The 23,997-nt window shown below is 45.2% G+C and overlaps 1 protein-coding gene across 1 annotated transcript in view; it reads right to left on the minus strand.

The window, feature by feature from the left end:
• Positions 1–23,997, minus strand: part of atrnl1a (attractin-like 1a) — a 229,704-nt gene that overhangs the window by 109,788 nt on the left and 95,919 nt on the right. The window contains exons 26-27 of the mRNA XM_034552473.1: positions 11,411–11,472; positions 19–97 (exon numbers count right to left, since the gene is read on the minus strand). Of these exons, the coding sequence (XP_034408364.1) occupies positions 19–97; positions 11,411–11,472 (141 nt within the window). The remainder of the gene's footprint in view (positions 1–18; positions 98–11,410; positions 11,473–23,997) is intronic.

A 23,997-nucleotide genomic window follows, 5' to 3' on the forward strand; every position in this document is an offset into this window, starting at 1 on the left:
ACACACGATGTGTCCTACCTCTCTGCGTCGGGAGGCCCAGCAGGTCTGTTTGACTTTCCAAACCACGGCAGCGACCAGTAACAGAGACAGGAAGCAGCTGGAGAGATGAGAGGGACATATTTAACACCTAAACGTTGATTAAACATGTAACCGAAGTCGCTACATAAAACATTAGTTATCTTTCCGATCACTCGTCATCTGTGAACCTTTCAAAATAAAAGCGTGCTGGAGATCAACGGCGTGTAAAGTTTGTGTCGCCGTGTGCTGGTGGGAGGTACTTAAGTCTGACTCTAGAGCTGCGGGAGTGCTTCAACACTCCTTTTCCTCCTGTAAGCATGAATGTTAATGACATGCTTTCATGCATATAGGGCCCTTTGTAGTCGCCCCTATGGAATCAGGTGTTGGTACATCCCTCAACCGTTGTTCTTCACATTATATAACTCAACTCCAGTATCTGCAGACAACATCATAATTAACACAGCATGTCTTTCATGCTAGTGCTTGTCGGTAATTGGCTTTAAAAAAACAACAACTTCAAGTGCAAAAGAAAAAAAGGTATCACGCGATCCACAACACAATCACAGAGCAGCATCTTCACGCCCATTTACTGTCCTCCAGCTCCAGTTTCCGGAGGGCGAGGACGACAAAGGAGGGCGACATTCTGCAAAGATTTTGCGGGCGAGATACGAGACCGCAGGCAGCCGAGGGGGGGTGAGGGGGGGGGGGTGGTTTTAGGACAGCAGAAAGGGGAGTGAGAGGTCAACGAGCACCATGATGCTCTCTAACAAAGAACAAGGTCACACACACACACACACACACACACACACACACACACACACACACACACACACACACACACACACACACACACACACCCTGGACGTCCGATGGAGGGCAGAAGTTATCTGGCCAAACACAAAGCTTCCCTCTCAACCAGAACTTCTGACAAGAATTCAAAACCAGCGCACCCGAAGATTTAACAACAGGAAATCCCTGAGAAACTGCTGAGGACGGCAGCTCCGGGAACAATCGTCCTCTTCATCTATCTGCGTGTGTGTGTGTGTGTGTGTGTGTGTGTGTGTGTGTCTCTTTGTGCAGACGACGGCATTGTAAAGGGTATTAGCGCCGTAATGAGCGTGACATTTTCAGAAGCAGTCTGCTGAAGAGGCTGCAGTCGCGGCCTCTGCTGCCCACAGCCGACCTCTCGGCCGAATCAGACGCATCACAAGCAGGAAACCCCCCCCCCCCCCCCCCGGTGACGAGGGCAAGACGCTCGCTGCTGCTGCTGCTGCATGAAGACCATCCGGCTTCAAAGACTTATTCCAAGACGATGAAAAGTTTACATTTAACGGACGTGAAAAACAGTCAATATGTACTTCACAGATATGATTTAAATCCCGTGTGACTGTAACATAATAACCGTAATGCCCCCTCGTACTATTGTAAACTACAAATACTACCATTCTTCAGTTTCTGGTAAAGGCACTTAAAGCCCGATCATGTGCTCATCTTTCTGATGACGTCTGCAGTCCTGCACACTAGTTGCACATCATTTGGTTTGATTTCACCAGGTTATTGCAATTCTATACCTCTGAAATGGAGCCAAACTGACACATCGCATTATTCAAATGCACTAAACGTGATCTCACTATATCTGCAGGGCTGATATTATTAATATTATTGTTATTAGCAGGAACCTAAACCTTTTGCAGCCGCGTGGTGATGTGAAATGGTTTCAGAAGGCACGCAGACGAACGATGTCATCATTCCACGATGATCCTCATCCAGCATTTTGTAGCTATGACAACACATTTACCCTTGGGGATTAATAAAGTATATATCTATCTATCTATCTATCTAGCTATACCCGCAAAAAAAAGGACGCGTCGGAATGTGTCGCTATCCCACAGAATAAGTTTTCGTACGCCAGCTAATCATGAATGTGGAAGTATGAAGACTGCAACCGCCCGCTTCAGGCAGGTGGTGGGAGGGGTCAGCGGATACGCTATTTATTTAGAAAAAAGACAGTTTGCATGTAACGAGTGGAAATGAACCCGTGTGCCGGCTTTTTTTTTTTTAGGAAATTGTACATTTGGAAAGATGTCTAGAAGGCTTGATGGTGCATAATGGGGCAGCCAAACATTGCTCGTGTATGATGTCTTGTTACCCTGTTCTCAACATGTCTGTGTGCTGTCTGTGTTTTTGACAAGTGCAACGAGCTTTATTACATATCATACAATTCGACTTGCCTACTGCTCATCTTCGTGGGCTCTCCAGATGTTACACTGAATAGATTAAAGCCAAGTCGAACACCAGCCAGTAACTCCCTCGCCGTGATTTCTCCATCCTCCAAACGCACCGTTTTGAAAAAAAAAGAAAAAACCTCCACCGGCTGAGGTCTCAATCCAATCCACAATCGGAAACAGCTTTCCGTCTGCACAAACAGCAAATCAACTGGATCGAGAGACGGGCCAAAACTGAGGCCTCCAGTCCGGAGGGGGAAACTGACGGTTCTCCTCCTGTAGCGTTAGCCAACATTTGAACTTTTATCCGTTGGTCACCGCGAGGATTGTTTTTTTTTCCTTCTTCCATCTTCCATCGTTTCAGCAAATGAGGATGTGGATTAAGTGAGTAAAGGTTCATCTGTGTACCAGATGGCTACTTTACATATCTAAACATCCTGATTAACTCATAGCCGTTCCACCCAATGAATGGACTATTCAAATAGTTTCCCCCTGCAGCATCGTCGTCAACAGACCGACACAAGAAAAAACATCGAACGTAGTCTCGTCTCCAACGTGCGCAACATAAAAAAAAAAAAAAAAGGGGTCAAGAGTTACAGAAAGTCTGAAGGAACGAGTTCCCGACGCATTCCGCGAGCTGCAATTACAACGGCAACGACAGAGTGGACATAAGGGAATAAGTGGGACGTGTCCATCCTTTTAATGATTCTTTCTGTTCAGCCACCAGATAAGAGACGCATTCATACGGATGTTGACGTGACGAGTCACTTAGCTATGGAGTGACTAACAACGGCTGCAGGAGACAAAACCTATACGTTTGCTCCCCTGGGGTTGGTCCGCCGATAGTTTGTGAATTAACCTCAAATCTCTCTGTTCCTCTTTGTGTAAGTGCCACTTAGTGCCGATGAGCTTCTCTGCTGTTTTGGGAGAGAGAGAGAGAGAGAGAACTGATTGCTAATCAAGCGAGCGAGAGCTGGGAGTAATTGGACAAAGCTGAACCGCGGTGTCACCAATTAGCATTTGAGGCGATGGAGAGCGGAGACGTAAAGGCTGCTTAATTATGGCCATTTTCCTTATTCCCCCCCCCCCCCCCTTCATTTAGAGATGAGATAGAATACATGAAGGAGGGAGTCAGAGACAGGAAGAGGAGGAACGTTTTGAACATTTCTAAATCTTTCGAGAAAGGAGATTTCACAGCTAATCAGAGAGACACACGAGTTGGAAACTTTATGCAGTTAAATTTCTAAAGAAATTGAAAAATAATAAAACTAGAATTATGGTAAAACAAGTCCATTTTGACTTGGTTTCACACAGGACACAAACAGCGGTCTCCTGAGTGAAAGTCCTGTGTTTTTCTTTAACCTGTCCAAGTGAAAGCCTGTGCGTATCGTAAAGAAGCTAAAGGGGGCCCTGGTGCGTCTTGTATAGAAGCTAAAGGGTGCCCTGGTGCGTCTCGTATATAAGATAAAGGGGGACCTGGTGCGTCTTGTATAGAAGATAAAGGGGGCCCTGGTGCGTCTCGTACAGAAGCTAAAGGGGGCACTGGTGCGTCTCGTATAGAAGCTAAAGGGGGCCCTGGTGCGTCTCGTATAGAAGCTAAAGGGGGCCCTGGTACGTCTTGTATAGAAGCTAAAGGGGGCCCTGGTGCGTCTCGTATAGAAGCTAAAGGGGGCCCTGGTGCGTCTCGTATAGAAGCTAAAGGGGGCCCTGGTGCATCTCAAATAGAAGCTAAATGGGGCCCTGATGCATCTCAAATCGAAGCTAAATGGGGCCCTGGTGCATCTTGTATGGAAGCTAAAGGGGGCCCTGATGCATCTCAAATTGAAGATAAATGGGGCCCTGGTGCATCTTGTATGGAAGTTAAAGGGGGCCCTGGTGCATCATGTACAGAAGCTAAAGGGGGCCCTGGTGCATCTCAAATAGAAGCTAAATGGGGCCCTGGTGCATCTCGTGTAGAAGCTAAAGGGGGCCCTGGTGCATCTCGTGTAGAAGCTAAAGGGTGCCCTGGTGCATCTTGTATAGAAGCTAAAGGGTGCCCTGGTGCATCTTGTATAGAAGCTAAAGGGGGCCCTAGTGCATCTCGAGTAGAAGCTAAAGGGGGCCCTGGTGCATCTCAAATAGAAGCTAAAGGGGGCCCTGATGCATCTCAAATTGAAGATAAATGGGGCCCTGGTGCATCTTGTATAGAAGCTAAAGGGGGCCCTGGTGCATCTTATATAGAAGCTAAAGGGGGCCCTGGTGCATCTCGTATAGAAGCTAAAGGGTGCCCTGGTGCATCTTGTATAGAAGCTAAAGGGGGCCCTAGTGCATCTCGAGTAGAAGCTAAAGGGGGCCCTGGTGCATCTCAAATAGAAGCTAAAGGGGGCCCTGATGCATCTCAAATTGAAGATAAATGGGGCCCTGGTGCATCTTGTATGGAAGTTAAAGGGGGCCCTGGTGCATCATGTACAGAAGCTAAAGGGGGCCCTGGTGCATCTCGTATAGAAGCTAAAGGGGGCCCTGGTGCATCTGGTATAGAAGCTAAAGGGGGACCTGGTGCATCATGTATAAAAGCTAAAGGGGGCCCTGGTGCATCATGAATAGAAGCTAAAGGGGGCCCTGGTGCATCTCAAATAGAAGCTAAAGGGGGCCCTGGTGCATCTCAAATAGAAGCTAAAGGGGGCCCTGGTGCATCTTGTATAGAAGCTAAAGGGGGCCCTAGTGCATCTCGTGTAGAAGCTAAAGGGGGCCCTGGTGCATTTCAAATAGAAGCTAAAGGGGGCCCTGATGCATCTCAAATTGAAGCTAAATGGGGCCCTGGTGCATCTTGTATGGAAGCTAAAGGGGGCCCTGGTGCATCATGTACAGAAGCTAAAGGGGGCCCTGGTACGTCTCGTATAGAAGCTAAAGGGGGCCCTGGTGCATCTCAAATAGAAGCTAAATGGGGCCCTGATGCATCTCAAATCAAAGCTAAATGTGGCCCTGGTGCATCTTGTATGGAAGCTAAAGGGGGCCCTGGTACGTCTAGTATAGAAGCTAAAGGGGGCCCTGGTGCATCTCAAATAGAAGCTAAATGGGGCCCTGGTGCATCTCGTGTAGAAGCTAAATGGGGCCCTGGTGCATCTCGTGTAGAAGCTAAAGGGTGCCCTGGTGCATCTTGTATAGAAGCTAAAGGGGGCCCTGGTGCATCTTGTATAGAAGCTAAAGGGGGCCCTGGTGCATCTCAAATAGAAGCTAAAGGGGGCCCTGGTACGTCTCGTATAGAAGCTAAAGGGGGCCCTGGTGCATCTCAAATAGAAGCTAAATGGGGCCCTGGTGCATCTCGTGTAGAAGCTAAATGGGGCCCTGGTGCATCTCGTGTAGAAGCTAAAGGGTGCCCTGGTGCATCTTGTATAGAAGCTAAAGGGGGCCCTGGTGCATCTTGTATAGAAGCTAAAGGGGGCCCTAGTGCATCTCGAGTAGAAGCTAAAGGGGGCCCTGGTGCATCTCAAATAGAAGCTAAAGGGGGCCCTGATGCATCTCAAATTGAAGATAAATGGGGCCCTGGTGCATCTTGTATAGAAGCTAAAGGGGGCCCTGGTGCATCTCGTATAGAAGCTAAAGGGGGCCCTAGTGCATCTCGTGTAGAAGCTAAAGGGGGCCCTGGTGCATCTCGTGTAGAAGCTAAAGGGGGCCCTGGTGCATCTCGTATAGAAGCTAAAGGGGGCCCTAGTGCATCTCGTGTAGAAGCTAAATGGGGCCCTGGTGCATCTTATATAGAAGCTAAAGGGGGCCCTGGTGCATCTCGTATAGAAGCTAAAGGGGGCCCTAGTGCATCTCGTGTAGAAGCTAAAGGGGGCCCTGGTGCATCTCAAATAGAAGTTAAAGGGGGCCCTGATGCATCTCAAATTGAAGCTAAATGGGGCCCTGGTGCATCTTGTATGGAAGCTAAAGGGGGCCCTGGTACGTCTCGTATAGAAGCTAAAGGGGGCCCTGGTGCATCTCAAATAGAAGCTAAATGGGGCCCTGATGCATCTCAAATCGAAGCTAAATGGGGCCCTGGTGCATCTAGTATGGAAGCTAAAGGGGGCCCTGGTGCATCTTGTATAGAAGCTAAAGGGGGCCCTGGTGCATCTTGTATAGAAGCTAAAGGGGGCCCTGGTGCATCTCGTATAGAAGCTAAAGGGGGCCCTAGTGCATCTCGTGTAGAAGCTAAAGGGGGCCCTGGTGCATCTCAAATAGAAGCTAAAGGGGGCCCTGATGCATCTCAAATTGAAGCTAAATGGGGCCCTGGTGCATCTTGTATGGAAGCTAAAGGGGGCCCTGGTGCATCATGTACAGAAGCTAAAGGGGGCCCTGGTACGTCTCGTATAGAAGCTAAAGGGGGCCCTGGTGCATCTCAAATAGAAGCTAAATGGGGCCCTGGTGCATCTCAAATAGAATCTAAATGGGGCCCTGGTGCATCTTGTATAGAAGCTAAAGGGGGCCCTGGTGCATCATGTATAGAAGCTAAAGGTGGCCCTGGTGCATCTCATATAGAAGCTAAAGGGGGCCCTGGTGCATCTCGTGTAGAAGCTAAAGGGGGCCCTGGTGCATCTCAAATAGAAGCTAAAGGGGGCCCTGGTGCATCTCAAATAGAAGCTAAAGGGGGCCCTGATGCATCTCAAATTGAAGATAAATGGGGCCCTGGTGCATCTTGTATGGAAGCTAAAGGGGGCCCTGGTACGTCTCGTATAGAAGCTAAAGGGGGCCCTGGTGCATCTCAAATAGAAGCTAAATGGGGCCCTGATGCATCTCAAATCGAAGCTAAATGGGGCCCTGGTGCATCTAGTATGGAAGCTAAAGGGGGCCCTGGTGCATCTTGTATAGAAGCTAAAGGGGGCCCTGGTGCATCTCGTATAGAAGCTAAAGGGGGCCCTAGTGCATCTCGTGTAGAAGCTAAAGGGGGCCCTGGTGCATCTCAAATAGAAGCTAAAGGGGGCCCTGATGCATCTCAAATTGAAGCTAAATGGGGCCCTGGTGCATCTTGTATGGAAGCTAAAGGGGGCCCTGGTGCATCATGTACAGAAGCTAAAGGGGGCCCTGGTACGTCTCGTATAGAAGCTAAAGGGGGCCCTGGTGCATCTCAAATAGAAGCTAAATGGGGCCCTGGTGCATCTCAAATAGAATCTAAATGGGGCCCTGGTGCATCTTGTATAGAATCTAAAGGGGGCCCTGGTGCATCATGTATAGAAGCTAAAGGTGGCCCTGGTGCATCTCATATAGAAGCTAAAGGGGGCCCTGGTGCATCTCGTGTAGAAGCTAAAGGGGGCCCTGGTGCATCTCAAATAGAAGCTAAAGGGGGCCCTGGTGCATCTCAAATAGAAGCTAAAGGGGGCCCTGATGCATCTCAAATTGAAGATAAATGGGGCCCTGGTGCATCTTGTATAGAAGCTAAAGGGGGCCCTGGTGCATCTCGTATAGAAGCTAAAGGGGGCCCTAGTGCATCTCGTGTAGAAGCTAAAGGGGGCCCTGGTGCATCTCGTGTAGAAGCTAAAGGGGGCCCTGGTGCATCTCGTATAGAAGCTAAAGGGGGCCCTAGTGCATCATGTACAGAAGCTAAAGGGGGCCCTAGTGCATCTCGTGTAGAAGCTAAAGGGGGCCCTGGTGCATCTCAAATAGAAGCTAAAGGGGGCCCTGATGCATCTCAAATTGAAGCTAAATGGGGCCCTGGTGCATCTTGTATGGAAGCTAAAGGGGGCCCTGGTACGTCTCGTATAGAAGCTAAAGGGGGCCCTGGTGCATCTCAAATAGAAGCTAAATGGGGCCCTGATGCATCTCAAATCGAAGCTAAATGGGGCCCTGGTGCATCTAGTATGGAAGCTAAAGGGGGCCCTGGTGCATCTTGTATAGAAGCTAAAGGGGGCCCTGGTGCATCTCGTATAGAAGCTAAAGGGGGCCCTAGTGCATCTCGTGTAGAAGCTAAAGGGGGCCCTGGTGCATCTCAAATAGAAGCTAAAGGGGGCCCTGATGCATCTCAAATTGAAGCTAAATGGGGCCCTGGTGCATCTTGTATGGAAGCTAAAGGGGGCCCTGGTGCATCATGTACAGAAGCTAAAGGGGGCCCTGGTACGTCTCGTATAGAAGCTAAAGGGGGCCCTGGTGCATCTCAAATAGAAGCTAAATGGGGCCCTGGTGCATCTCAAATAGAATCTAAATGGGGCCCTGGTGCATCTTGTATAGAAGCTAAAGGGGGCCCTGGTGCATCATGTATAGAAGCTAAAGGTGGCCCTGGTGCATCTCATATAGAAGCTAAAGGGGGCCCTGGTGCATCTCGTGTAGAAGCTAAAGGGGGCCCTGGTGCATCTCAAATAGAAGCTAAATGGGGCCCTGGTGCATCTTGTGTAGAAGCTAAAGGGGGCCCTGGTGCATCTCGTATAGAAGCTAAAGGGGGCCCTGGTGCATCTCTTGTAGAAGCTAAAGGGGGCCCTGGTGCATCTCAAATAGAAGCTAAAGGGGGCCCTGGTGCATCTTGTGTAGAAGCTAAAGGGGGCCCTGGTGCATCTCGTATAGAAGCTAAAGGGGGCCCTGGTGCATCTCGTATAGAAGCTAAAGGGGGCCCTGGTGCATCTCAAATAGAAGCTAAAGGGGGCCCTGGTGCATCATGTATAGAAGCTAAAGGGGGCCCTGGTGCATCATGTATAGAAGCTAAAGGGGGCCTTGGTGCATCATGTATAGAAGCTAAAGGGGGCCCTGGTGCATCTCAAATAGAAGCTAAAGGGGGTCCTGGTGCATCTCATATAGAAGCTAAAGGGGCCCTGGTGCGTATGGTACAGAAGCTAAAAGGGGCCCTGGTACGTCTCGTATAGAAGCTAAAGGGGGCCCTGGTGCTTCGGCATTAGACGAGTTGAGAGTGAGACCGGGTTGGACAGATGCATCAGATCCTTTCAATCACTTTACTTCTTCCTAATTGCTGCCTATTAATCCTCTTCTCTTCCATCCCAGTGCCAGACTGCATCTCATAACTATGCCTTCTGCCTACAGGCTACCCGCCCCGCCACACACACACACACACACACACACACACACACACACACACACACGCACACAGTCATGACTCAGGCTCTTTGGCATCCTGGCTCCTGACCGCATCCGTGAAGCCAAAGGAAACACACATACCCACACACATCTATGAAATGTGGATTTATACATGCACATAACCTCATTCACACATCTTGAGATACACAGGGGAGGAAAAATTACTAGTCCTGAGTTTCACATTCAGCACACACAGAGCATTATTATTATTGTTGTGTTGTTGTGAAGCCCGTCTAGCTCCTTTTAGCTCGGTTTTGGCCTCCATCAACCGAAAACAGCTGCCTGATGCTGGAAATTGAGTTTTTAAAGAAAGTTGAGACTCAACTGCAGGCACGATTCTTTAGCTAAAAGAGGCTGAACAGCTTAGTAGAGGTGCGGAGTTAGTGTTCATTTGTGTGGGTGTGTTCATAGATTACACAGATTGGTTTGATTGTGTGCGCTTAATGCAGGTTAATAAAATGAAACAGCTTGTGTATTATAATGTAACTGAGCCTTTTTTCACATTGTGGTAATGCTCCTGTTATATAAGTAAAAGGGCCTGAATACCTTTTCCAGAACAGAAAAAAAACCAAAACATGCACATTACGTAACAAGGGGCTGTAAATAAGCCAAACACAAATCCTGTAGCACATAACCTTTTCTCACTGAGAATCTGCTCCAGTGCAGAAGAGATAAACTCATAAACAGAGCAGTGAGTACCCCCCCCCCCCCCACACACACACACACACTACACCGAACACTCCCGGCAAAACTTGACACTGTCCCCTAATGATGACATCATCCCTCTGTGCTGGCCTAAAGGTTGCCGATGTCCGGAAGCCGGCCCTGGGCACAAAAATGGCTCACTTCCTCACATGGCTGCACAGTGACACACACACACACACACACACAAGCATGAACACACAGTGAGCCGGATACACACCCGTGTGTGTGTTTATTTATATATATATATATAAATAAATAAACACATAGGAAACACACACACACACACACACGGACACAGTTGAACACACACTTGTCCGGTGTCGTAATTGAGTGGCAGGATCTTGCCTGAAGACACCAGACTTCATTCCAGACTTCTTCCCCAACACACTCTCTCATTAGATCCACTGCCTGTCTGCAGGAAGGTCTCTCACCCAGTCCCAAAGAAACGGACCGCTTCGTCTGGCTGTTTGGTTTTTAGTGCACGAAAAAACTATTATTTTTACATTAAATATATATATATATATATATATATATAATAAAAAAATTGTATTTATTATACACATTTGGGTGAAATAATTATATATATATAATTATTATTTATTATTAATATTATTATGTATAATTATATATAATTATTATTTCACCCCAATGTGTATAATAAATACATGACATTATTTTTACATTATATATATATATATATATATATATATATATATATATATATATTCATATATATATATAATGTAAAAATATTAGTCATATATATATATATTTATGTATATGTATTTATATACATATATATATATAAATACATGACTATTATTTTTAGATTATATATATATATTCATATATATTCATATATATATATATATATAATCTAAAAATAAGTCATGTATTTATATATATATATATAATCTAAAAATAATAGTCATGTATTTATATATATATATATATATATATATATATATATATATATATATATATATACCATTGTGTATGGTGGCAATAACTAGAGGCAGCAAATATCAGTGAAAGTCAATTTTCTTCTATTATTATTGGAAATTTAGTTTCAATATTCACAGTTTAGTGAGTTTCACATATGTTCTTTGACTTAAGTGAGTGAACAGGAAGGAGAAAGGAAAGATATCTTTTTTTACGACTCATTCGGTGGACATCCAGGTTAAAACTGGGCTACATTTAGTAGAAAACTTATTTTCCATATAACCGTTGTTTTCACAGCATGGGATGTGTTAATGAGGACATAAGTACCTTAAAAGATAGTAAGTGAAATGTGATTAAAATAAATAAAATCCCCGACACACCTCTTGACCCGCATGCAAAATCATATCTTTGCCGCGGTATCGTCGACGCGGTTCAATAAAGCGACGGAGCGTTGCTCTTCGATGCAGCGCGCGAGGAAGACTCACCTGAAGAAGGTGACGAAGAACTGCACCAGGTCCATGATGCTGTTGTGCTGAGAGAAAGCGATCTGTTGAAAAAGGAGAATTTGAAGGTTAATACATCACGCAAAGTTGAATACCTCCCAGTCCAAACACCAAAATTGTGCTGCAAACGATTCCTTTATGTCGGGAATGTTTACAAAACACGACATTTGCATTACGATCAGAATAAAGAAAAGAAAGACGGCAGATTTTTGGATTCAAACCCTCACTAATCTGTTCCTTTCTCACAAAAAGACACCACGATGTCCCCAAGATGACGGATTCAATATTCCACACAAGGGCCATTTCTGATCAAAGTATTGTGTTTTGAGTGTGTGTGTGTGTGTGTGTGTGTGTGTGTGTGTGTGTGTGTGTGTGTGTGTGTGTACATTCTGTCTTCTTTCTTTAGACGAGGTCTGACCTAAATGACTGATTCTTTACTCATTATCTGTTTTTGAAAATGTTCTCCCAAATAGCGACGACGAGTAATTGCGTCGGCCATAACTCTCATAACACTTATGATGCAACTCGACAGCCGCGCAACGGAGAAGGGCCGAAGGTTACGCCGGCGAAGAGGTGGGTTATGAAACGTGTAAAACAACGTGTTGGACTGACGCAGGAGGAACAACTGCATTCCATATCTGTGGCTTAGATATATGTTTTCCACGTCAGCGAGCCCTTGTGTGTGTGTGTGTGTGTGTGTGTGTGTGTGTGTGTGTGTGTGTGTGTCCAGCCCTGTTACATAAAAGGGCCAACATCTGTATTTAACCCCATCCATCGTCATCTTATACGTGTTGACTCAGACATCCTGCGGGTCAATTATATAATTATCACTTTTTTTTTATTTTTTAAAGGAGGTGAACAAAACAAAAAAAAAAACTTATTTTTTTTCGATTTAGTTTCTGGTTTAAAGCGCAGATATTTTTTAAAGATATCTCTCCGTAAATCATCTTCCTCCACCCAAAATATAACGGAGGTGAAAGGGATTTTCTTTGTGCTTCCCCAAAATCGTTAGAAAAAAACCCGTAATAAAGTCGTCGACATCACCGCGTTTGGTTTCAGTCTGACCTTGTGACATGTTTTTATGTGTTTATTAATGAATTTATAAATGAATTTATTTTCCATATATGTTTGAACCGCTGTACGTTGCATCATTGAATAAAGAAAAGAAGGAACACCAACGACTAATAAACACGTTTCCACTTGTTTCATCAGCATCCACCCACACGTTCCTCTGGCCTCATCTCACCTCTGTGTGTGTGTGTGTGTGTGTGTGTGTGTGTGTGTGTGTGTGTGAAGACTCCTGAGAAGCCATTGTTGTCAACGTTCAAACCGCCTTCTGTTAAGAGGATTATTTATTATTATTATGACATAATTGATTTTCCGTCTAAACGGAGCAGAGTTTTCCTGTTGGAAGGATCGCAGCCTCCCGATGACTCGTTTACACGGGGTCAGATCACACAAACACAAACAAATGCAGTGCGATCGACAAACAAATACATACAAATCCACAAATGAAATAGAATAGAATCCACATAGAAATGCAGAAATATATTTGTGATTTTTCTTTTTACGTTTACATAAATCGTAATTTATTTACGTGTGTATTGTAATGCATTTGTGAATCTTTGCGTTTGCATTTGTGAATCTTTGCGTTTGCATTTGTGAGTCTCTCTGTGTGCATTTGTGAGTCTCTCTGTGTGCATTTGTGAGTCTCTCTGTGTGCATTTGTGAATCTTTGTGTGTGCATTTGTGAGTCTCTCTGTGTGCATTTGTGAGTCTCTCTGTGTGCATTTGTGAGTCTCTCTGTGTGCATTTGTGAATCTTTGTGTTTGCATTTGTGAGTCTCTCTGTGTGCATTTGTGAATCTTTGTGTTTGCATTTGTGAATCTTTGTGTTTGCATTTATGAGTCTCTCTGTGTGCATTTGTGAATCTTTGTGTTTGCATTTGTGAGTCTCTCTGTGTGCATTTGTGAATCTTTGTGTTTGCATTTGTGAGTCTCTCTGTGTGCATTTGTGAGTCTCTCTGTGTGCATTTGTGAGTCTCTCTGTGTGCATTTGTGAATCTTTGTGTTTGCATTTGTGAGTCTCTCTGTGTGCATTTGTGAGTCTCTCTGTGTGCATGTGTGAGTCTCTCTGTGTGCATTTGTGAATCTTTGCGTTTGCATTTGTGAGTCTCTCTGTGTGCATTTGTGAATATTTGTGTTTGCATGTGTGAGTCTCTCTGTGTACATTTGCAATTATTGAGACTGATCTGACCCCAGACGTTTATGTATGCTAGAAAGACATCTATAGTATTGACTGTTGACCAGACCAACGTTTTTTTCTTCATCAAAATCACACACACAGACACACAGACACACACACACACACACACACACACACTTAACCTCTTACTACGAACATGTCGCGCCTCCTCCACTTTTGCTTCATTGACAGTAATTTGAGTGACATCTGACGGGAGCTTTCAACTAAAAAAATACTTATTTCTATTTCAGAAATATTTCTGTAAAAACAAAAATGCATTCAAAGCTCAGTAATTTTTCATTTCACTTGTCAAATTTCTTCCCCGAGTGTAAAATAAGTTGACGATCTAATTAATTTCTAAAAACTGAGGCTCCAATGTAACCGTAGACCCGCGTGTCAGTGAGCCTGTTTCATAAGAAATCCGGCCTGTCAGGCAGACCTGCACTCTTTTACTCATTTTCATTTTCTACTTTCAGGTGAACTGTTCCATTTCCTTTTAATTGGCTTTTAAAAAAAAAAAAAGAACAAAAAAATCCTGCAATTTCCTCGACAAATCCCGAAGACGCCGAGTAAAGTGGTCCAGCCGATGTGCAAATTAGCAGGTGACACCGTGTGATCCTCATGGCAGGGGGGGGGCACCGCCGGAGACCCGAACCGGAGCGAACACAGACTATGAAGTATAAACCTGCTGATCATCACAATGCGTTTGACAGCTACATATTGGGCGTTTGACAGGGGGGGGGGGGTAGCTTTAAATGGCCCTAATAGCCGGGAAAAGAGGCTGTGTCTTTGTCTCCGGTGGATCCTCTGAGACTCGCTGGGAGGGGAAGAGAGAAAGAAATGGGGCAGAATGGACTTAAGAGGTTTACTGGCACTCGTGCAGCAGGTAAAAAAAAAAAAGAAGAAAAAAACGGCCTGACAGTGAAAAACCTGCAGAAGAGCTGATCTGGGTCCAGAGGGACGCGGCATTAATACGGGCATCAGGGAGAAAAGAGCCTGGCTTTGCATTCAGGTCTTCCAATGCAGCAGTTTACATCATTACCCCCCCCCCCCCCGACAACACGAGGTGTTTGCACAAGTACACACACACACACACACACACACACACACACACACACACACACACACACACACACACACACACTTTGCAGTGCCACACCAACAGCCATCATTTAAATGTACAACAACTGCAGTCGTTAAACACAATATATATCAATAAGCTGTTTAGACCACACACTTTTCCTCCCTGATCGACACCACTGCAGACACACACACACACACACACACACACACACACACACACACGCAGGTCTGTTCAGGGGGAATATTATTTGTTGCAATTACCCAAGGAGAGAGTGTGAGAATAACAGATAACGGGTCTGAAGGGGGAGGCAGAGGTAAAAGAGAAGGGAAAAAAAGGAACGACGACGTAAAGATGACTCCAAAGACCCCGGTTCTCCAGTTCAGTCATTACTGAGGGCCCCACGAGGGGCCTCTGGGTACAAGCCCAGCAGCTGTGACAAGCAGTGGGGCTTCCTTTCATTCCCCTAGCCCTGAACCAAGGGCTTGTTAAATCCTGGAATGAGAGAAAGCGTTTGGCTAATCAATACAGGGAAGGGAGAAAAGTGAGGAAAAAAAAAGAGACGAGAGAGAGAAAGGAGAGCAACCAAAAAAATAAATGAAAGGGAAGAGCAAGGCAAGCGTGACGCAGGAAAAAAAAAAACAAAGGAAAGAGAAGCTGAAGCACAAGATCAATGGAGAACTGGAGGATGATGAGAGGGAAGCCGGAGAAAGGATGATAATTAGTTCATCTCCTCTTCAGGGCTGCAGGCCGCTCAGGTGGACGGGCCTGGAAGAGCTGTCCGTCACACTCACTCCTTCCCCATGCGCTGGCATCCAAGGGGAGGGGGGGGTTGTTTTGTGTTGCTCGACTCAACGTCCAGATGTTCCACATAGCGAGAGCTTACTGAGGGCATGTGAACCTCTGGATGTCTACTACACAGCCGCAAATCAATCCAGTGAAGGAAGATGGCGTCTGCCAACAATTAGCGTGGCTAATAGCTTAGCTCCTGCTAGCCGAGGCCGGAAGGCTCACGGCCACGGTGAGCGAGAAGGTCAAGCCATCAGCGACATCCTCTCTCCCTGTCTCCAACAGTTTAGCCGTTTGCGTGAGTAGATATAATACTATATATATATATATATATATATATATATATATATATATATATAAAATATATACGATACCGCTTCCCTTATGAAAAACACCACTAGAGGGCACTAAGCCGAGCAAGCCAGTGGATTAGAGTGGATGCACCGTTATTTAGACTAGCTATAAAAAAAGATTAACATTTATTAATGACGTGAGATGTGACTTTGTGTGCAACTGAACTGAGATCCACTGAACATCACTCGGTCGACTCGTTTTAAAAGACACAATGTTTAAGACGCACACTGTTTAAGACGCACACTGTTTAAGACGCACAATGTTTAAGACGCACACTGTTTAAGACGCACAATGTTTAAGACGCACAATGTTTAAGACGCACACTGTTTAAGACGCACACTGTTTAAGACGCACAATGTTTAAGACGCACACTGTTTAAGACGCACAATGTTTAAGACGCACATTGTTTAAGACGCACAATGTTTAAGACGCACACTGTTTAAGACGCACAATGTTTAAGACGCACACTGTTTAAGACGCACAATGTTTAAGACGCACAATGTTTAAGACGCACAATGTTTAAGACACACAATGTTTAGGACGCACAATGTTTAGGACGCACAATGTTTAAGACACACAATGTTTAGGACGCACAATGTTTAAGACGCACAATGTTTAAGACGCACACTGTTTAAGACGCACACTGTTTAAGACGCACAATGTTTAGGACGCACAATGTTTAAGACGCACAATGTTTAAGACGCACACTGTTTAAGACGCACAATGTTTAAGACGCACACTGTTTAAGACGCACACTGTTTAAGACGCACAATGTTTAAGACGCACACTGTTTAAGACGCACACTGTTTAAGACGCACAATGTTTAGGATGCACAATGTTTAAGACGCAGAATGTTTAAGACGCACACTGTTTAAGACGCACACTGTTTAAGACGCACAATGTTTAAGACGCACACTGTTTAAGACGCACAATGTTTAAGACGCACACTGTTTAAGACGCACAATGTTTAAGACGCACAATGTTTAAGACGCACACTGTTTAAGACGCACACTGTTTAAGACGCACAATGTTTAGGACGCACAATGTTTAAGACGCACAATGTTTAAGACGCACACTGTTTAAGACGCACAATGTTTAGGACGCACAATGTTTAAGACGCACAATGTTTAAGACGCACACTGTTTAAGACGCACAATGTTTAAGACGCACACTGTTTAAGACGCACAATGTTTAAGACGCACAATGTTTAAGACGCACACTGTTTAAGACGCACACTGTTTAAGACGCACAATGTTTAGGATGCACAATGTTTAAGACGCAGAATGTTTAAGACGCACACTGTTTAAGACGCACACTGTTTAAGACGCACAATGTTTAAGACGCACATTGTTTAAGACGCACAATGTTTAAGACGCACACTGTTTAAGACGCACAATGTTTAAGACGCACAATGTTTAAGACGCACAATGTTTAAGACACACAATGTTTAGGACGCACAATGTTTAGGACGCACAATGTTTAAGACACACAATGTTTAGGACGCACAATGTTTAAGACGCACAATGTTTAAGACGCACACTGTTTAAGACGCACACTGTTTAAGACGCACAATGTTTAGGACGCACAATGTTTAAGACGCACAATGTTTAAGACGCACACTGTTTAAGACGCACAATGTTTAAGACGCACACTGTTTAAGACGCACACTGTTTAAGACGCACAATGTTTAAGACGCACACTGTTTAAGACGCACACTGTTTAAGACGCACAATGTTTAGGATGCACAATGTTTAAGACGCAGAATGTTTAAGACGCACACTGTTTAAGACGCACACTGTTTAAGACGCACAATGTTTAAGACGCACACTGTTTAAGACGCACAATGTTTAAGACGCACACTGTTTAAGACGCACAATGTTTAAGACGCACAATGTTTAAGACGCACACTGTTTAAGACGCACACTGTTTAAGACGCACAATGTTTAGGACGCACAATGTTTAAGACGCACAATGTTTAAGACGCACACTGTTTAAGACGCACAATGTTTAGGACGCACAATGTTTAAGACGCACAATGTTTAAGACGCACACTGTTTAAGACGCACAATGTTTAAGACGCACACTGTTTAAGACGCACAATGTTTAAGACGCACAATGTTTAAGACGCACACTGTTTAAGACGCACACTGTTTAAGACGCACAATGTTTAGGATGCACAATGTTTAAGACGCAGAATGTTTAAGACGCACACTGTTTAAGACGCACACTGTTTAAGACGCACAATGTTTAAGACGCACACTGTTTAAGACGCACAATGTTTAAGACGCACACTGTTTAAGACGCACAATGTTTAAGACGCACAATGTTTAAGACGCACACTGTTTAAGACGCACAATGTTTAAGACGCACAATGTTTAAGACACACAATGTTTAGGACGCACAATGTTTAAGACACACAATGTTTAGGACGCACAATGTTTAAGACACACAATGTTTAGGACGCACAATGTTTAAGACGCACAATGTTTAAGACGCACACTGTTTAGGACGCACACTGTTTAAGACGCACAATGTTTAAGACGCACAATGTTTAAGACGCACACTGTTTAGGACGCACACTGTTTAAGACGCACACTAAGTGTCGGCTGACTCGGCTGTGTTCCGGCTCGATGAGGCCAAATGTGAGCCACCTTTGGCACATTTCAGTGTTGCCATGTCTGGCCCAGGTGTAGCTGTTACGGACATGGGCAGATTCTGTCTGAGACATGGCAACCGGTTTATCGGCTGGCGAATCTGGGCCGAATAATGTAATAAATAAATAATATTACATTACGTAATAACATTAAGATATCCCTCAAAGTCTCATATAAAGCTACACAATGAAAAAAAGTATTTTAAACTGGCTTTATAAGTTTTAAATAATAGTTGTAAAGGCAATCGTAACAGCCAACCACTAGGGCCTCCTGCTACGCGGACTGGTGTTATTGTTGGGCCGCGGTGCATTCTGGGAGAACTACGAGGACATTTCTCTTGAGGAAAAATGAAACGCATATTTAAAAGTGGTGCCCAAAAGCGGCATTCAAAACAGAAAAATGCCAAACTTCCCAAAATTACAAGTCTTTTTCGACCAGCTGGTGAAGGATGCACTCATCTGCCAGAAGAGACGGGTATTGTACTGTTTGCTATAGCTCACATTACCACGTAGCTAACGTTATACTTTGACAGCTGTACTGCTCTGTCTATGTGTTGTGCTTGAAAATACATTAACCTTATTAAACCTATGCTCTCACTATACCCCCTGCGCCCATTATTGGACACGGGGGGAAAAAACATTTCACGTTGGCCAACACTGCAACCCTTTTGAGAAGACAACGGCTCTGTACAAAATAATAAAAGTAACCGTTAAGTAAGAAAGGTCATTTTCCAAGCTAAAACTGATCAAAACATATCTCAGAAGTTTAGATGTAAAGAGCGTGGTTAAAGAATTTGCACACAGATATGGGGGGGGGGGGGGGGGGGGCCCTCTCAGGGTTATTCTGCAGGGGGGCCTCGTGTGTTTCCGTTACGGCACTGGTTTAAGACACACAATGTTTAGGACGCACAATGTGTGAACACATTTGCATGAACGTCCCGGGGACTGAGAAGTATTTACCGCACACTTTGCATATTCATGAGGACCTAACGACCAAAGTGAGGCGGTTGCCAAGCGCCGCCTCCACCTCCGCGCTATGCAAATGAGCCCAGCTCTGCCATATGTGTGCTCTCGTTAGGAGGGGGGGGGGGGGAGGGGGAGGGGGGGCTGCATCAATCAGCGGCGGGCCTTAATCGTGCCTTTTCCACTCGTCGCTTGGGAGGCGGATTTTTTTAATATATATTTTTGTCATATTTATCCGTTAGAAATCACCTTCCATGTTGTCAGTCGCCGTTTAGTAACCAAGTGAAGTGACAGTTTTATGACAATAACAACAACAACAAAAGTTTGTAAGTGTAAAAAAAAAAACGAGGTAAACTTGTGAGTTGTGTCTTTATTCTCTATATTTCTGAATAACACCCACAAGGTCACATCACATTTAGATTTTAAACAAATTATGCGATTGATCCATTAGAAATTTTTGGTGACAACGTAAAACTCATGTACTACTACCACCGCCCCGGACCCCCCATGTGGGCTTGTGATCCGGGCCGAAGAGAACCAGCAGAAGCTGCAGAATAAAAGTCCAGAGTCGTGAAGCCATTCGAGACAAACCGGAGGCGAAAGGGAACAATAACACGAGTCCAAAGTCAAAAAGCTCTGGAGACGAACAAGAACATGCGTGCCACTATTTTTAAATGAATCACTTTCACTCCGATTCATAGTTGCCAAACATGAATCGTATTCGCACCGTCAACTCTTTGTTTTGTTTTTACGGAGGGCGACATGAAGTTCTCCATTTCCTGAGAAGTTCAGCGCTGCCCAGGCGTCGATTGGTCAGATGTACGTGTCGAAGGTCCGCCCCTCAGCTCGGCAACAGAATCCACCGATCGTGGATGTTCCATCGAAACGCACACACACACACACACACACACACACACACACACACACACACACACACACACACACACACACACACACACACACACACACGTCCTTCGTAATCTGTACCGATGAAGCAGATGACTGGTGATGACTTCCTGTCTGGTTAAATGTGGAAGCACTCAGCCTCCCCTCGTCTCCTCCACCGTATGGAACATAATACTGCATCAGATAGGCCGTGCTCCTCCGGTGTGTGTGCGTGCGTGTGTGTGTGTGTGTGTGTCTGTGTGTGTGTGTGTGTCGGTCATAGAGTTAACAGTTTCAACTTCTGTTTAAATCCAATAAAGGACACTTTGTCACCGACATGATCAGAGAGGGTGTTTTGCGCGCGTGCGTGTGTGTGCGTGCGTGCGTGTGTGTGTGTGTGTGTGTGTGTGTGTGCGTGCGTGTGTGTGTGTGTAATACATCCGATTAGGAGAGGCATCCTATTTAATGACGGCGGGCGCAGAGGATAATAAGTGACCGAGCGGCAAATCAAATCAGCCGACCAATCACGGCGGCCCTGAGTTCGCCTCTGACAGAAGCCTCTTAATCAGCCGGGCCCGCGGGCCGCAATGCATGCTGGGATGCAGATGAGAGAAGCAGCGGTGTTGTTCGGGCAAAAAAAAAAAAAAAAAAAACGTTGTTTGTTTTTCTGCCGTCGCTTTTAATTTAGCGCTTCAGAAACAAGAGGAGAGGAAACAAAAGGGTCAGTTATTGCAGAGATATCATTTTCTGCTACATTACAAACACAGATGTTCAAATTAGAACCGGTCAGAGGCTCAAGTTCGACAATTACTGGATAATAATAAATAATACATAAACAGAGAGTTCTTCCAAAACAGAGATGAAGAGACGGGTCGTGTTCCCACGATGTTCGTGGCCTCGATCAATAAAACATGATTTATGGATTAGAAAAGAATCCAGGCGAGTCCGAGTTCAAGACAAAATGAATAAGAGAGCGATGGTCCATATTTGCCTGTGTCATATTATCTACTTATTTTTGATATTTCTACACACATTTTGATATTCCATCATTTACAATTCCTCTAAAAAAAAAAAAACGAGATATGTAACATTTGCTAAATGTTCTGATACAATAAATAATAAAGCTCTAAAAGGTTTAATTATAGTTTAAGGGTCTAGCATTCCTCAAAACTATATACGCAAATTCACAACATGCAGGCCGATTAACATTTATTTTTTACAATTATTATGATACATAAACCTATAATCTTTCCACCCGACGTTGGTTGAAATTAACCCTTTATCCACCACGTTAAAGAACGTGAAGAGAAACTTCGATGTTCTTCTAGAACCTACCAAAACCTCCAGTAATTTTACCAAAAAATAAACCATAACCAGCTCTGGTTTGGCCAAAATAAATAAAAATGTGGCCTTAATTCGCAGAATAAGTAGCTGGATGAGCAACGTGGAACCTAAATTTGCCTGGAAACTTTCGGCCTTTTTTGGACTGCTGAGGTGAAATAACGTTTACTAAATCGAGCAACAGGAAGTGCAACGGGAAGTGCAACGTCCGCATGAGAGTGTGGGTGTTGTGGGAGCGCGGAGGATTACACACATTCGGTAGAATTCGGAAGGACTTTGAAGCGATCCTCCTTGAAAGGATCCTCCCTGGACCTCGAGAAACACCCGTCGCCTCCCGGGCTCCTTCGCCGTCTTCCCGTTGAGGGGGAAGCACCGAGCGTGGACCGCAAACCGGAGACGGCGAGTCGATGCTTTCCTGTGTGTGTTGAAGGAAGCAGCTAAAAAGGGACCCCCAAATGAGGACCCCCCCCCCCCCTGACACGCGTTGAAACCGGCAGCCTCGTGAGCGCAGGAGAGCGAGGATGAAGGTGCAAGGTCGGCGTGACAGAACCAATCAACATCTGTTCCGGCAGAACAAGCGATTCCAACACCTCCCCCCCCCCCCCCCCCCCCCCCCCCCCCCCTCCCCCCCCCCCCCCCGACCACCGGCTGACGTCAGGTCGCCGCCAGGGAAACACTCACACACTCGCCCATTAGAGAGTGTGTGTGTGTGTGTGTGTGTGTGTGTTTTCATGGATCTCTACCTTTCTAAGGACACATTTCAGCTTCCGAGCCGCCAGGTGAGGATATGTTGTGTAATTAAGCCTTTTTTTGTGTGCCTTAAATGGTCCGATTAGGATTAACAAGACTTTCCATCTATTTGGGACACAGCTTTTCTCAACCGTCTGTTAGGAAAAAAAGTAAAAGTGTAAAAAAGTAAATTTTCTGCAATGCATTCGTCCAAAAAGTTCATTTTCTAATTGTCTGTAACTCTGGAGAAGGTTTTTTTCGATAAATGCATGAATGCGGTTTGGAGCAAAGTAACGTTCACGGCGGGATAAGTCGAGGTTTACTGCAGATAAGAACCCGGGGTCTCTCGTAGCTTAGTAGGTCCAAACATTCACACGATTAGAAAGCCCTCCTGCAGGAGAAGGTTTTGACCCGACTGCGAGGAAACGAATAACGACTCCACATTCCCCCGTGGAGGTCCTCTGTCCTTCGTGTTCCGTACGTGATTAGATATCAAAGCCACCAAGGTCACGGGGTCGGACTGCGAGTGCTTCTCGGGTTACACGACAACCGATACGAGCATCAAGCGAGCATCAACCGGGCAGATACGCCCTGATAATAATGCGTCATTAATGGGAAATGCATACGAGATACAGATGACCCCACGATGTTTGGTGTCACGTTTCAGAAATGACGTTTCCAACTTGAAATCCTGTGCAGAGCTTTAAACACTTTGGGGTCTTGGGGTCTTGGGTTCCCCCCCCCCACAAAAAAAAAAAAATTACAAATCAATTAGAAGAAGAAAAGACAGTCAATGGGGTAGAAACACTATCAGTTAGTGGAAGTATTGGAAGTCAAAAATGCTAAAAAAAGTATGCATAATTCCCCCTTTCAAGGGATTCCAGCCTCTTCAAAAACACGTAGAAATCATCTGAAAAAAAATAACGTGATTATTATGCATTGGATATCCTGAAAGCTCCGACAGCGAAAGATCCTTCCGCGTCTCATCCTCTCCATCAATCAAGTCCGCGCGACCATCTGCTTTGAGTCTGCCTCTCCCTCCATCTGTCAATTAGGCCCGTCTCCATTTCCCTCTCGACCGCCGGGACGTTTTACCCTCCGTGACAAATCTCGACATCGGTTAACCAGCGGAACGGTCCCGACTAATTCCTCCGTCCCGTCTCTTCTCGACTCGCACGCCGCCGCCGCCGCCGCCCTCCGTGACAGTCGTCCTAAAATATCACCGCCAAAGTCTACTTCGATTTAATGGATCACGAGGCCGCGCGGCGTGAATATTTAGTGCCGGCGCTGCATAATTGATGGAGAGACACCGGGAAACTCACAGATCATTACGTGCAAGAGCAGATTTGCCCAAAACACTTTTTCAGAATAGTTTATGTCCTGTCAGGGCGATGTGTTTAGAGACAGCTCCTGAGAACTGGAGATGAAGATCACGATGATCATTATGTGTTATCCTTTTTTTTTTGTATCCAAACACCTAACCAGAGTTACTAAGGCGGGGGATTCATCATATGGCTGTATGTCCCTTGC

This window comes from Cyclopterus lumpus, chromosome 15 (assembly GCF_009769545.1).
Source record: "Cyclopterus lumpus isolate fCycLum1 chromosome 15, fCycLum1.pri, whole genome shotgun sequence".
Lineage (NCBI taxonomy): Eukaryota > Metazoa > Chordata > Actinopteri > Perciformes > Cyclopteridae > Cyclopterus > Cyclopterus lumpus.